The sequence below is a fragment of the Erpetoichthys calabaricus genome, chromosome 4, assembly GCF_900747795.2.
Source record: "Erpetoichthys calabaricus chromosome 4, fErpCal1.3, whole genome shotgun sequence".
In the NCBI taxonomy this organism is placed as follows: domain Eukaryota; kingdom Metazoa; phylum Chordata; class Cladistia; order Polypteriformes; family Polypteridae; genus Erpetoichthys; species Erpetoichthys calabaricus.
The window spans coordinates 106,714,397-106,728,558 of NC_041397.2; the positions used below are offsets into that span (position 1 = coordinate 106,714,397).

The 14,162-nt window shown below is 37.9% G+C and overlaps 1 protein-coding gene across 1 annotated transcript in view; it reads right to left on the reverse strand.

Moving 5' to 3' along the window:
- vwa8 (von Willebrand factor A domain containing 8) overlaps window positions 1-14,162 on the reverse strand; it is a 509,572-nt gene that overhangs the window by 173,531 nt on the left and 321,879 nt on the right. The window contains exons 31-34 of the mRNA XM_051925677.1: window positions 10,632-10,696; window positions 10,420-10,545; window positions 9,440-9,549; window positions 8,453-8,607 (exon numbers count right to left, since the gene is read on the reverse strand). Coding sequence (XP_051781637.1) covers window positions 8,453-8,607; window positions 9,440-9,549; window positions 10,420-10,545; window positions 10,632-10,696 — 456 coding nt within the window. The remainder of the gene's footprint in view (window positions 1-8,452; window positions 8,608-9,439; window positions 9,550-10,419; window positions 10,546-10,631; window positions 10,697-14,162) is intronic.

The following is a 14,162-nucleotide window of genomic DNA, read 5'->3' on the forward strand; positions in this document are numbered from 1 at the left end:
ATCACTAGATATCATTCATCAGCAGACCTGAGTGGTCAAGAAGGAGCATAGTATCTCACAAGCATCTAAATACATATAGGTGCTGACCCACTGAGTACACTGTAGTCAAGCACTGCAGACTTGAACTTAATTATGTGCCACAAAAAGAAGCCAAAGTAGTGATCTGAAGAGAGAAGTGACATATGCCTGCCTTGGCTGGCTGAATATCAGACATGCCACTGCATTTTGAATAATCTGCCAACAGAAAGTTACAGTAATCCAGAGGTGATAAGACCAAATCCTGGACCAGCAGTCATGCTGCACACTCTGTCAGACATGTTCTGATTTTGCAGATACTGTATAGAGTTAATCTGCAAGGACAGCTGGTCACCGATCATTACCCCTAGGATGCATGCCATCTTGGCAAGTATTAGAGATAATGAGCCAAGATGAACAGGGATGGGGTGCTGAATAGATGGAGGAACTAGGATAACAAAAAGGTAAATTTTTGTCAAGTTGAGCTGGAGATGGTGTTCCTTCATCCAGGCTGGAATATGAGAGAGATCGGCAGACATTCTATCTGATATAGTGTGGTCCACTGAACAAAAGAACAGGTACAGCGGTGAATCATCAGCATAGAAATGATAAGAAAAAACATGGGACCCGATGATAGGGCCTAGTGAGGAGGTGTATAAAGAGAATAGGGCCCAGCACTGATCCTTGGAGCTCCATCGTGCTTGCCTGGGCACATGGCAGGATCTACCTACCATAATCAAACCACCTGAGGGCCGTCCAAGTGATGCCAAGGTCAGACAGGGTGGCAGGGAAAATGTGGTGGATATCTGTTGTTCTCTCATCAATAAGAAAATAAATCATTTTTATATCTTATGACTAAATGAAACAAACTGAATTCTTGATATCTTACATCTCCTAACCACTTTAAATCTGTCTTTGAGTAAGAACTCAAGGCATCTTGTATGTTTTCCAACTCAATAGCTTATCTTACATAACTGACTCTGACACCTCAAATATGCTAAATAACCACTGAATTACCACTTCCATAATGGATATCATTCCCACATATTTACTTCACTCTCCTTCCCTAAATATTGCTTTATACATCATTTCAGCCCCTTTATATACACAAGTACCTTTCATTCTATAAAACTTTCATCATCTCTGTTGTGGTCGTAATGCATCCTTCTGCCATTTTTATTGAAACTTGTGGTATACATAATTCATCAAGACCTGAAATACCTTCTGTAATCTGGCTTCCACAGGGGTCATTCTACCAAAACTGCTCTGCTTCAGTAAAAGATGCTCTTTGTTCAACTGCTTAAACTGCTTCTTTCTCCACTATTATAACTCTTGCTGACTTCATCAGATTAGCTTCTGCTATGGAAAAACTCAGACTCTTCTCAATTATACATGTATGTGCAAATATGAGATCTTATACATTGGTGGGCAAGTTCAAGTCCTGCCTACCTACCTATTTGGCTGCCATATTTTCTTTAAATATTCTTTAACGGTATGCATCAAGTGTTATTGCTGAGACCCCCTCCCCTCCATTATCTTTTCCATCATATACTTCCCTGAACTCTCAAATGATCTCTATGCAGATGTTAACTACATATTTTTACTTCTCCTTTTCTCTTAGTTTCAGCCCAGCTCTTTAATCCTCATTTAGCTATTACTTTGTGAATAAATAAACATCATTTTAAATTCAGTTGCTCTTTCTGTAATATTTTACTTTGCTCTCCACATATTTCCTTTCAGCACTGATACAGACAATTTCTCCATCTTTCTTTCAAATACTACAGGAAACTTTGTATGATCATTGGACCATTTAACAGAAGGCAGGTGCCAGCCGTATATGGAGCTGCTAGTCCATCACAGGAATTACTCACACACATACACTCATGCTCATACTGGGTCAATACTTAGAATAACCAGTTAATCTAATCTGCAAATTATTGGAGCAACCAAAAACAAAAATGCTCAGACATAAGCAGGGTTAGGGAATGTCATGATGCATTTACATGATTAATGCCCTACATCTGATTCTTTCCCTCTAACATGCATAAGGGCCATCTCGTTTTCACTAAGTATGAAATTTAATTTTTCCTTTGTTTTTGAAATCTGTAGGTTGGATTATTTTAACCTGCTGTAACTGCTATTCAGCTGCTTCATATTATCTACACAACTGCTGCTTATTGTTGGACTGCACCAAAATTTTGACTTCAATATCGATACCAGGTTTTGGATTTGAGTACTAATACCAAAACGGTCCAGAAGCAAATAACGAATAGATACAAAATCTTCTCCTTACTCCAGCCTCCTAGTAGAAAGCTGAAGATTACTTTCAGTAACCAAAATCCCAAAATGCTGCTAAAATTCTGTTTCATAATTTGTGTTTTTCAGAACTACAGTACCAGTATACCACACAACCCTACTGGACAGGGTGTCAGCCTATTGCAGGTTAAACACACCCACATATGAATGTATACATACATCAGGGTCCAATTTAGGATATCCAATCCAACCTAACCTGCAGATCTTTGGACTGTGTAAGGAAACTGGAGCACCCGAAGGAAATCCACACAGACATGGGGAGAACATGCAAACTCTACAGAAGGAGTAAATGGGACTTGAAACCTTATCTTCTTGTTGCTTTGCACATGTACCACCACTGTGTCACCATGCTAACCTACTCTACTACCAACTACTCTGAATTTCTGTCAGATTTTATGGATCCCATCTTCCATCAATTTACAGCAATTATCCTGAGATATTCTTACTTTGATATGTAGTCTATGTGTTACATTTAACATTATACTTTCCATACTCTACCAACATTGGCTTTCTTAACTGAACTTTAATGTTGCAGTGTACTATCAGGCACTCCATGAAGGGTAACTTCTTGTATGTATTAAAGCAATACACGTTACACTTATTGTACTATGTTAGATTTCTTTTCGTTGTCATGAAAATATTCTCAGTCACCACTACAAAATTCATGGAGTAAGTAATCCATCCATCCATTTTCCAACCCGCTGAATCCGAACAAAGGGTCACAGGGGTCTGCTGGAGCCAATCCCAGCCAACACAGGGCGCAAGACAGGAACCAATCCCGGGCAGGGTGCCAACCCACCACAGGACACACACAAACACACCCACACATCAAGCACACACTAGGGCCAATTTAGAATTGACAATCCACCTAACCTGCATGTCTTTGGACTGTGGGAGGAAACCGGAGAACCCGGAAGAAACCCACGCAGACACGGGGAGAACATGCAAACTCCACGCAGGGAGGACCTGGGAAGCAAACCCAGGTCTCCTAACTGCGAGGTAGCAGCACTACCACTGCGCCACCGTGCCGCCCGGGGTAAGTAATATACAAAACAAATATTATTTTTGGGTGGAGTACTCATTTAACTAAACATATATAAAAAATGCACAAGCAAGAATAAGACTTGTGCAAGAAAGTCAATTATCTGTGGAAAAATCAACAAATCCATCCCAGGATCTCTAGCAATCATTTCCTAAAAATATATAAAAACTGCAATGAAGGAAAAGTGATGTATTGAATATTGCGGGCTAGAAAATAATTTTCCAACCACAATAAAAAGTGGGACCTTTCTTCTAAAATGTCAATTCATCATTCTGCGTGAAAATCCAATAGCCACTTTTATTGTTATCTATTATTGTTCTCATTCACACAGGTTTTTCCACCTGTGTAGAACAGTTTTATTGCCATTGTAATATTAAAGAAAATCCAGAAAATGTAAAAGAATTTTTAAATATAATATGTAAATTAGAATTTCATGCAGATGGGATTTGATAATTGATATTTGAGATGTATCTTTAGGTTAGGAATGTACAGCGAGAGAGAGAGAGGTCGACCATGGCTATCATTAGAGGCAGATACTAAATTGAACTTAACTCCTCACAGACTGCAAGTCAGCAACATACCAAAGAGAAAAAAAGGTTTCTCAAGCATTAACATAAATGGAGTTGTGTAATATGGAGGCAGCATATGTGCCTGTGTACTCACTGAATACATAAGGATCAGTTAATTGAAATGCTACCACCCTATTGTCACGGTATTCAAGAACTTCAGATTAAAGTTCAGATGGCCCATTTTTAGGGATGCACCAATTGATTGGCCGCTGATTGGAATCAGCCAGTTTTCACTAAAAAAAAGGCAGATCACCAAAACCAATATTTTCAACCCCTGCTTTACGGTAATTTAGTTGCAGTGCTCCTTTACTTGAGGCATTATGGTAGTTTAGCCATTGTTAGTCCTTTTTATAGGCTCTTACCCTAATATATATATATATATATACATATATATATATATATACACATATATATATATATATATATATATATATATATATACACATATATATATATATATATATATACACATATATATATATATATATATACATATATATATATATATATATATATATATATATATATATATATATATATATATATATATATATATATATATACACACACAATCAATTCCAGTCCATGTAAGGGCATCAGCAGCCTTAAAATAAAACAAAACTGGACTCTGTTTCAGCCCAGGTCAAAAGTACAACTCCTCAAAAAAAATCTCAGGAGTCGTTTTTGGTCCTCAGGAGCCTAACACATTCCTTTACAGCAACCAGGAGCTCAGCCACCAGGCACCTCTTAGTCTGGCGTGCCTCGCACTACCTAATCCTTCTTAATTCTCTCCAAATGATCGTTCCCCCTCCTGCGGCCACAACTGTACTTATAAAGCCTTTTCCATTACCAGGATCGGGTTACCTAAACACAGGGAGATACCTTTTAAGACCTGCCGCGGAAATCGTACACTTCAATTATAAATCAAAATATCCGACAACAAAATATTTATATATATAATTCACTAAGCCACCGACAAGCAGCCACCCATAGAAAGCACGCTGGAAGGGGCGTGGATTCACTAAACCGCCGACAAGAAAGACGCCAATGGCGCACGCAGGAAGGAGCCACGCCCACCAACTCTAAGACCATTGGATACGACAACAACTCCCAAAGCCACGCCCACCAACTCAGACGCAACGATTCGGAAAAAATGCTGTCATTTGTGTTCGTCTGTGCTACAGTATACATGCACCTCTGAGCCACGTTGACTTTTCGGTTACGCTGCACAACCGCGTGCACCATAGCAAACTGTTTTACACGCTACATACAGCAATTCGCATCCGCGACAAACATGCGTCTTCTTAGATGGTCCTGCAGGAACACGGAAAACGTTTCCCCGCCCACCAACACTCCTTATTCCCCGACCGGCATCCACCGCATCCGCGACAAACATGCGTCTTCTTAGATGGTCCTGCAGGAACACGGAAGACGTTTCCCCGCCCACCAACACTTCTTTTTCCCCGGCCCGCGTCTACCCTCGCTCTCTAGGCATTCACACTGCCTGCTCATGTGCCCGGACGCAAAAACTCACCGACCACCCAGTTAGTCCCTTTCGTCTGTGCTAGGAGTCCATGTGCACCTCTGATCCACGATGACTTTTCATTATTCTTTTCGGTTATGACACCCGACCGCGTCCACCATCGAAAACCATGGGAAAGGAACAACGAAGCCCCGCCCAGAAACTCTACCCCTCCTCACAGAGTTTCCCAAACTCGGTCCTGGTGAACCCCTGTGGATGCAGGATTTTGTTCCAACCAGATTCCTAATCATTAATGCCGGTGAAACTCATCCAGGATAAGTCGGTTTTTCAAACGCAGCCGTGTAGCAAATTATTCTAGCACGATGTAATAATCCGAGATGAATGCGCGCCCCCGCGCTGAGTGAAAAGCCAATGTATATTGAGTCTAGAAAACATGATCAGCAAGTCTTTGATAGGCTGCAACAAAATGATGAAAGAACGGGCGCATTTTTCTCACACAAGCTGGGTGTGTGGGTGTTAGTTAGTTAATTAGTTACTCGAAGGATTTCAAAATTTAATATGCACAAGCGGTAACACTGCAAAAGCAGCCCAAACCAGAAAAGACAGCTGGCAAAAAGTGGCCGACAAATTAAACACGTGTGCATTGTACTTACGGAAAGCAGCATTACGGATTTTGCAAATGTTAATTTTTTTCCCTCTGTTTAAAAAACATTAAAAAAGCGGCATGATTATGCGGCATATAGTATGCTGCGGGTTGGTATGCAGTGTGTAAAACAGTTTGTTTGTCGCGGATAATTTGCCTTTTACTTTAACACGAAGACAATTTCCTGTTAGATTTGCCTTTGCGATGACAATTAATAAGGCACAGGGCCAAACTTTCTAAAAGATATGCATGTATCTGCCAAAACCAGTGTTCAGTCATAGACAGTTGTGTGTTGCTCTCTCCAGAGTTCCATCTTTTCATTCACTTACTGGTATGCCTGCAGAAACACGTGCAGCGAGCGAGCGAGCGACACACACACACACATATACATACAGGGGCGCGCGCGCGCGAGAGAGAGAGCACTGGACACATAAGAATAATAATACTTCATTACATTGATATACCAGTGTTTTCAGTATTCAAAGCGCTATCCACACAGGGAGGAACCGGGAAGCGAACCCAAAATCTTGCACAGTCTTCTTACTGCAAAGCAGCAACACTACCACTGCGCTACAAAGCAGTTAAAGAATGCACCGGGCTCGATTTTGTTTTCACTTCTATTTGGACAACTGTGTCGTACAGGAAGTGTTCACCCATCAATACATAATTATGCGGCGTATGCTACACTGCGGGTTGGCTAGGGGGTCATACGCTCGCACTGATTACGTCCCTGCCCTTTGTACACACCCCCTCCCCCCACCTCGCTACTACCGTGGTCGGGTGACTTGGTGGATTATATATAGAAAAGCAGCCAAAACTGCAAAGAACAATGAAAAGTCTACGTGACTCATAGGTGCATGTGGACTGTGCAAAGTGGAAAACAACTCAGGTGACGAGTTGGGGGTGGGCACATGAGCAGGCAGTGCATACTGAACGAGAAATCAGCAGACTAGGATGACGGAGGGGGCGGAATGGGCGTCCTTCCCCTCTCCTCCCGTTCCGCCCTCCGCGCCCGAGCACCGTCCACTCCGATCCCTCGCTCTGGGTAGTTTTCAGTCACGGACAATTGTATGTTGGTTCGTTCCGTGCATTATTACAATGTTACTTTTCTTGGTGATTTATTACATTACCGATTTTTCAAATGTTAATTTTCTCCCTGTGCTTAAAAATCATTAAAAAATCGGCTTGATTATGCGGCGTATGGTACGCCGCGGGTTCGCTAGTACATAATAAAACAATAAACAACAAAACAACTAAACAATTTTTATACCTAACCTCGAGGTTACTAATATACAAACTTAAACATTACGGTACATGTACACTACAAATACAACTTGGACTCCTCCTGTAGCTGTTGTTTGACCTTCCCAAGCACCCGTGACTGCGTTTAGCTTCGGAGCCACTTTTAAAACACCGGTCGGTAAAATGGTATGTTACACATGAGACTTGCACTTGAAACATATGGTGAAACATCTGAAAAAAAAACTAAAGAACCTGATGGTAAATCTTATAAAAGTAAAAAAAAAAATTTTCCATTTTTTTTTTTCCATTGTAAACTTGCTGGTATATTGCTCATACATAAAACTTATTGAGAGTCTTGCCCCGTGTCTATCTGTACTATAATGTATTAGCGTCACGGTGAGGCTCTAGCGTCACACATAGTTAAAGCAAGGTGAACCAAAGACTGTACAGTGGTACACCAGTCCTCAATGGTTTTTGTGAATGCTTTATTAGTCTGAGATGAAGCTAGCTCCATATGTAACAAAATTTAAAATGAAGATATTCAGTCTTGAAGTATTATCTATGTGAAGCAAGGGAGGGTTTAGCTACCAGGCAAAACAAACAAGATTCAATTGGTGATAGGTGGAAAAAAATACTGAACTTGAACAAATTTGGCTCATTACAACACTGGATTACTCAATTCTGAGCACTGATTTTTTTTTTTGTGTTTATTAAAGGATAATGTAAACATTCCCTTTTCAAAAAACATTTCTTGCAAAGGTTGTAGAAAAAATGAAGGTACAAAATGTCTTTAAATACAGTTTTGATGTTTGTTTCCTGTCTGTGGTTATTTTACGATGCCATCTGGGGGTCCTGTATGCTTTTTTTTTTTAAATAAAAATTCTTCATATGTAAATGTAGGAAAAGTTGTTTTGAAATCATACAACAGATTTTGAGGAATGGAAAAAAAACATCAAATTGCTGGCATAAAGTCCTGAAATTCCCATTCTTCTATTGTTCACCCATCTCTACTCTCTAATTCAGTATTTTAGGTATAACTGTCTATTGGTATAGTTTTACTGTATCATTACCATTATAATCCAAGTTGGGAGTATAAACCATTTATCTTTGTATTTACAGTAAATTTTAATGTTGCTACTTACCATAAGATCAGGGAAACCAATCACAATTGTTGCATAGTTATCAACATCTGAAAGAATCCTATTTGGACAAACAATCTTTTGTCCGAGGGCTGCACTCAGATTTTCAGAAGACAGATGATCTTTTGAAATTTCATGTGGAACTGAGCACTGCATGCCTGTGTTAAACGAAAGAGAACATTTTATTTCACTTCATCTTAAGTAAATGTTGTTCTTGTTGTTGTTAAGTACATTATACAGTACCATTACCACATAATTAATATTTGCTTGGATTCCCCTGTTTGATCCACTTGATGTTGTCTTATAAGTTTCTTCTATAGCAGTAGTTAATAAACTTTAAAGAAAGAAACAGGTTTAATCTTTTCCATTGGTACCTATATAACAGATGGATGCAGGTTAACTGAGGTTTCTGTTTTGATTCCATTGTATTTATTCCAAAGGTTCCTGCAACCAACTTTGAAATTTCCCTTCACAGTGAGTTCCAATGCCACATAAAAAATAGAATAACAACTCTAGTTGACCACAGATGTGAATGGACCATGTGACTTGAACATTTTATCCTAAGCAAACCAGCTAACACAGGATTTGGTACTTCTGGCAAGTTTGCTCTAAACTTTATAAGGTAAACTGGCAAACACATGATTTGATACTTTTAAATCAATGAAGCTTTAAAAATTAATACAGGGTCTGCAGCACATTTTACAATAAAACGGAACATAATCACAGGATATGGCTGATATTAAATATCCATAAATCCAAAAATAAACAAATCACAACTACACTATGATATGTAATATTGCAAAAAGTATTATTCATGTGTTCTTTTTAAAATCAAGGTTAATCTGCCTGTAATTTTTTTATCCTACCTACAAATACACCATACTAGTAGGCCATTGGTGTATCAAATTTTACACATAGCTGGATTAACCTGTATTTTGTATGAGGGTATCAATTAGGGATTTGTGATTAGAGATGATTGGTGATTTTTACCTGAGATCATACCAAAGCCAGTGCTAACAGGGTCCTCTGTAATTTTATGAAGCTGACATGACGATGAAGTTTCTCCTTCCAAGCGTGTTGGCTTAGTCAGGAGAAATTTTCTGTAAATAATAGACAAAGTGGATCAAAAATTAGCTTATAATTTAGAAGAAGGCATCTATAGTATTTTCACATACACAGTACAATTCACTTATTGTGGTCACAAGAACGGCTAAAGTTTTTTAAAAAATATTTATAAGTAAGTCTATACATCATTTTCCTACACATGGTTTTTTCCAAAGCAGGCATATGAAAGGCCGGCGCTAAGCCTAGCAACAAAAGGCAGGATGCAGACTTGATTCCAGTGCATTAAATGAATAATTCATTCATTTTCAACTCAATGTTGTAGAGAATACAGCACATACCTCAAGTGGAATTAATTGATCTCCCACTGCTCTAGACATCTATATACTTTGAGTCATTTCTGTGGTTTTTCTTACTCTTAAATCCTATACACAACCATTCATTCCTCAGACTTTGGAACTCAGTTTACAATATTTTTACTTTGAAGATGTAAATATCTTCTGATTTACTTCTAAATTTCAAATGTATGTGTTTCTTTCAAAAGAACACTGAAGTAAACTATTTCCTCCTGCTGAATTGCACTTTGTTTTTATTAGCCCAGACAGGATATGGAAAGATTTTGTTTGCTTTCGCTGTGACATTAACACATGGGATGAACCTTGAATTCAGTCTGCTAAACAATCAGTATTTCCTTGTGACCTACCAGATTCTTAAACCTCTTACAAATTATGTGTCTTTACTTCTCTGTATGTCCTTGTGATTATCAATATTGCAGATACTCTAATATATTTGTATTATTCAAAATGTCATCAAAATCTACAACTTTTGACATTTCATACTTTAAAGCAGTTTGCCATTCTTTTCTATAGAACTAATAAAATGTTTCTTTCAAAATAACTTTCACATACTGATTGGTTTTATGCTCAATAAGCAGCCAACGGTCTTCAGCCACAAGATAAACAGATCCAAGGTTGATAGGAAGTGAAATGGTGTGAACTTTACCCTCCAACACGTCCAGGACATCTAGGTGACATCTAATAATAAAAGTAAACATTTATAAAAGCTTAATTTAGCATCCCATAATGTGCACAAAGTAACAACTGCAAAACAATGTTCTTACCCGCCTTCTTTATAAAATACTAGCCAGTTCATATGGGAAAACTCTCTACACATTTTGTGCACACCCTGTAAAGCATAAAGAATTCAATTTCAGTAAAAAAAAACACGGCAACATTCAGAAACAATCACCACACAGTCAAACCAGTGAATATTTACTACAGAACATATTAAAAACAATCTCATGCATTTTCATTTTCTGCCATTTTCAGAATACATTATGCAGTGAAGTAAATGTTCCTATCAATTTACTACAGAGTCATCCATTATCTGAACCTATTTATTCTGTTATTGTGTCATAGGGACCTGGCACAAGGCAGAAGCAAACCCTAGGGGAATTACCAGTCCTATCATTGTGACTCTTGCATTCTTAGAGACATGTAGTTAGAAGACATGTTTCCCTAACAGAGGCATTAATGGCAAATGGCAGGAACCAGGATTCCAGAACACTCCATGAAACCAGGACAGAACATGGTGATCAAAGGAAACTGCCTGATGGTCAGTTGGCCCATACAGGTCATGTGTGCCCAACCAGAACATGTGGATGTGGATACTCACCTACAAGGTGACGAGAGGGGTACCATGTTATCTAGGTGTCAACCATGTGCAAAACAGATTTAGGCAAGCTAGACCTTAGCAAAGATGAGGAATGTCACTTAACTTGTGGTCAAAGACCTGCAGTTCATTCAGAAGACGATAAAATATAAGGTAGTTTGTTTCACCTTATGCATATCATAACCTCTGCTAAACCAAACTTCTTAATCAGAGTAGTCTCTCTACTACTCTAAAAGGAACACATGGGAGATGCCTCTAAAATTATTATTATTTTATTACAGATTAGCAATAGATAATTTAACATGATTGAAACTATGTATTATGCATATGCTCTTCTTTTTGGTGGTAAAATACATATTGCGGAGAACTAAGGTGTCCCCTTGGAGGTCAGATTGAGATATGCCGCTATACTTCGGTAGCGCAGGTAGAACATACTAGCCCACTTCAAACCTTGGTACAACACAAGCTTGAAGTGACAGAATTCCTTGGTCAGTTTAAATGCTTGCACATCTCAGAAAAAGAGTCCCCATGGACGGAACACAGACGAGGTGGACATTGTAAATATTTCACAAAATTACTTACTTTCACTTGTTCTTATCTGTACAGTGCTTAAAATATTCAGTTCATTATATAGGCCACATAAATGCTCAGTATGCAAATGTTAATGCAGAATTTAAAAATGTAAAGGAAACCATATTGCTTTTGTTATAAACCCTAAAAAACTTTCTAATGATACAAGAAAGCAAAGCATTACATTCAAATCCGGTTGTTTTTACAGGTTCTATTACAGGGTGAAATTATATTTATGCCCAAAATTGTTATTATTCCTACTAATGACCTGTTTGTATTTAAAAGAATAGTTTCCTCTAACATTGTGTTTTACAATGCCCATCAATAAAAATCAAGTCATTAGGAAAACCAAGAATTGATCTATGGCAGGAATGTTTTACTAATGTGCAATTGCATGTAGCATGTTCAAGAGTAAAGATCTTCAGTGAGTTAATAATATTAGCTTCTGGAAGGAAGAAATAAAACACAACAGGTATTATAAACAGGAAAGAACTCAATTACTTACATTGAACTTCTGATACATCCATTTAACTGACAGAACTATAACTGAGACCCACTGTCTTAGTAAAGTCTACAGGTGAAGCCAGATAATACAGCTAGTGCTGTATATAAGGGCTAAGGCTACTTTCTTTGCATATATCACTTCTCTGTATGTGCATGTGTACCCTTCATTTTAATAACATTTGAAAAAACAGACAACACTTTTTTTCACTTTCTCATAATTTGAACTTTTCTGCCATGGTATATGTGTGTCTGTGGTATAACTCATCAAGTGATCAACCATCCATCCATCCATTTTCCAACCCGCTGAATCCGAACACAGGGTCACGGGGGTCTGCTGGAGCCAATCCCAGCTAACACAGGGCACAAGGCAGGGAACCAATCCCGGGCAGGGTGCCAACCCACCGCAGGACACACACAAACACACCCACACACCAAGCACACACTAGGGCCAAGTTAGAATCACCAATCCACCTAACCTGCATGTCAACCAGTCAAGCTCAAATTTGATACACTTATTACAATCCTGAAATCCTTCAACGCTGTTATTTTGAACAAAATCTGTTTACAGGGACTTCAATATCTTCAAAAAAGAAAATGAAGACGGCTACCAATTTTGATTGAAGTGCTTCTCAACATTTCAAAACAACTACAGTCTTCTGTCATTTTATTTTTACTGTGTAAAGCAATTTTTCCATCTGTGGAACTTCACATTTTTGGAAATATCAAATATAAGAGATGGGTGAAACTATCCACAGTATACAGTTTGTTTCCAATTTGTTTTTTAAATTCTAAACCATCTTTGTGCAACTTAACTACCATCAAATTATCAGTGATGTTCACCTAGCATCCACCCCTCCATGCTCAGGTTCCTTTACTTTAGCTGAACGCGTATACTGTGCTTATTTTTTTAAATGAACACTGATGCTGGTTTGATTACTTCCTAATTTGGCTCCTAGATTACAGCTGTGCTGCGGGCAAGTGATTAAAGTGTAGAGAAACGTATGATTCCTCCTAGACAAAATTTTTTGCTGTGATTATAACTTTATGCTGGTATGAAACAGGTATAAGTTATGCTGACAGCTAAAGATACAAAATGACATTTGCAGCCTCTGCTGTTTTATTATCTGCCTCAAAAATAGTTTTGGTATGTATTATCTTACACTTAGGTGGTCTATTTCCAGTGTTGTATTCATATTGTTTTCCTAATCCCCTTTTTAAGATTCATTATATTGGTTTTCACTGTGTAGTGTACATTATAAATAACTGAGTTAAATTGTTTACTCTTAATCTAATAACATGTTCAATAACCACATTATATCTTCTGAATATCGTGTTTTCTTTTTTTGTTATCTATATTTTTATCAAGGAAATTATCCATTATTCACATATTTAAAAAAAAAGAACAAGAAAAACACCCCAGCAATTGACCAAGATAAGGGAAAAAAAAGAGATCAATTAAACTGTTGAAGCAAGATAAAAAGTAAGGAGAAAATATAAAATATAGAGATAAAGTGTTGGGAGTATAAATCCATTTTCAGATGTTGTTAATAATAACACAAAGCACTGATATTTAAAGAAGAAGCTTTGACTGATTTTCATTACTAAGTATTGAAGAAGTAGTAAGTGATGAAAGGACACTTTCAATTGAGTTCAGAGATGGAGACAAATTTTCACTCTAGTGGGAGACCAAGGATACATTTTGCTGCAATTATTTCTGAAAAGAACACTCTCTGCTCAAAATAATATAAGGGAAGAGAGGAAAAATCTAAAAAACAGGAAAGAAAGATGTGAGGGGATCGCTGAAGGCTAAAAGGCTGTTATCAGAAATACAAAACTAACACACATGTGAAGAAAAGTTCCTGAGACTTTTGGGATAAAACATATTTTTCAATTGCTAATTATTGGA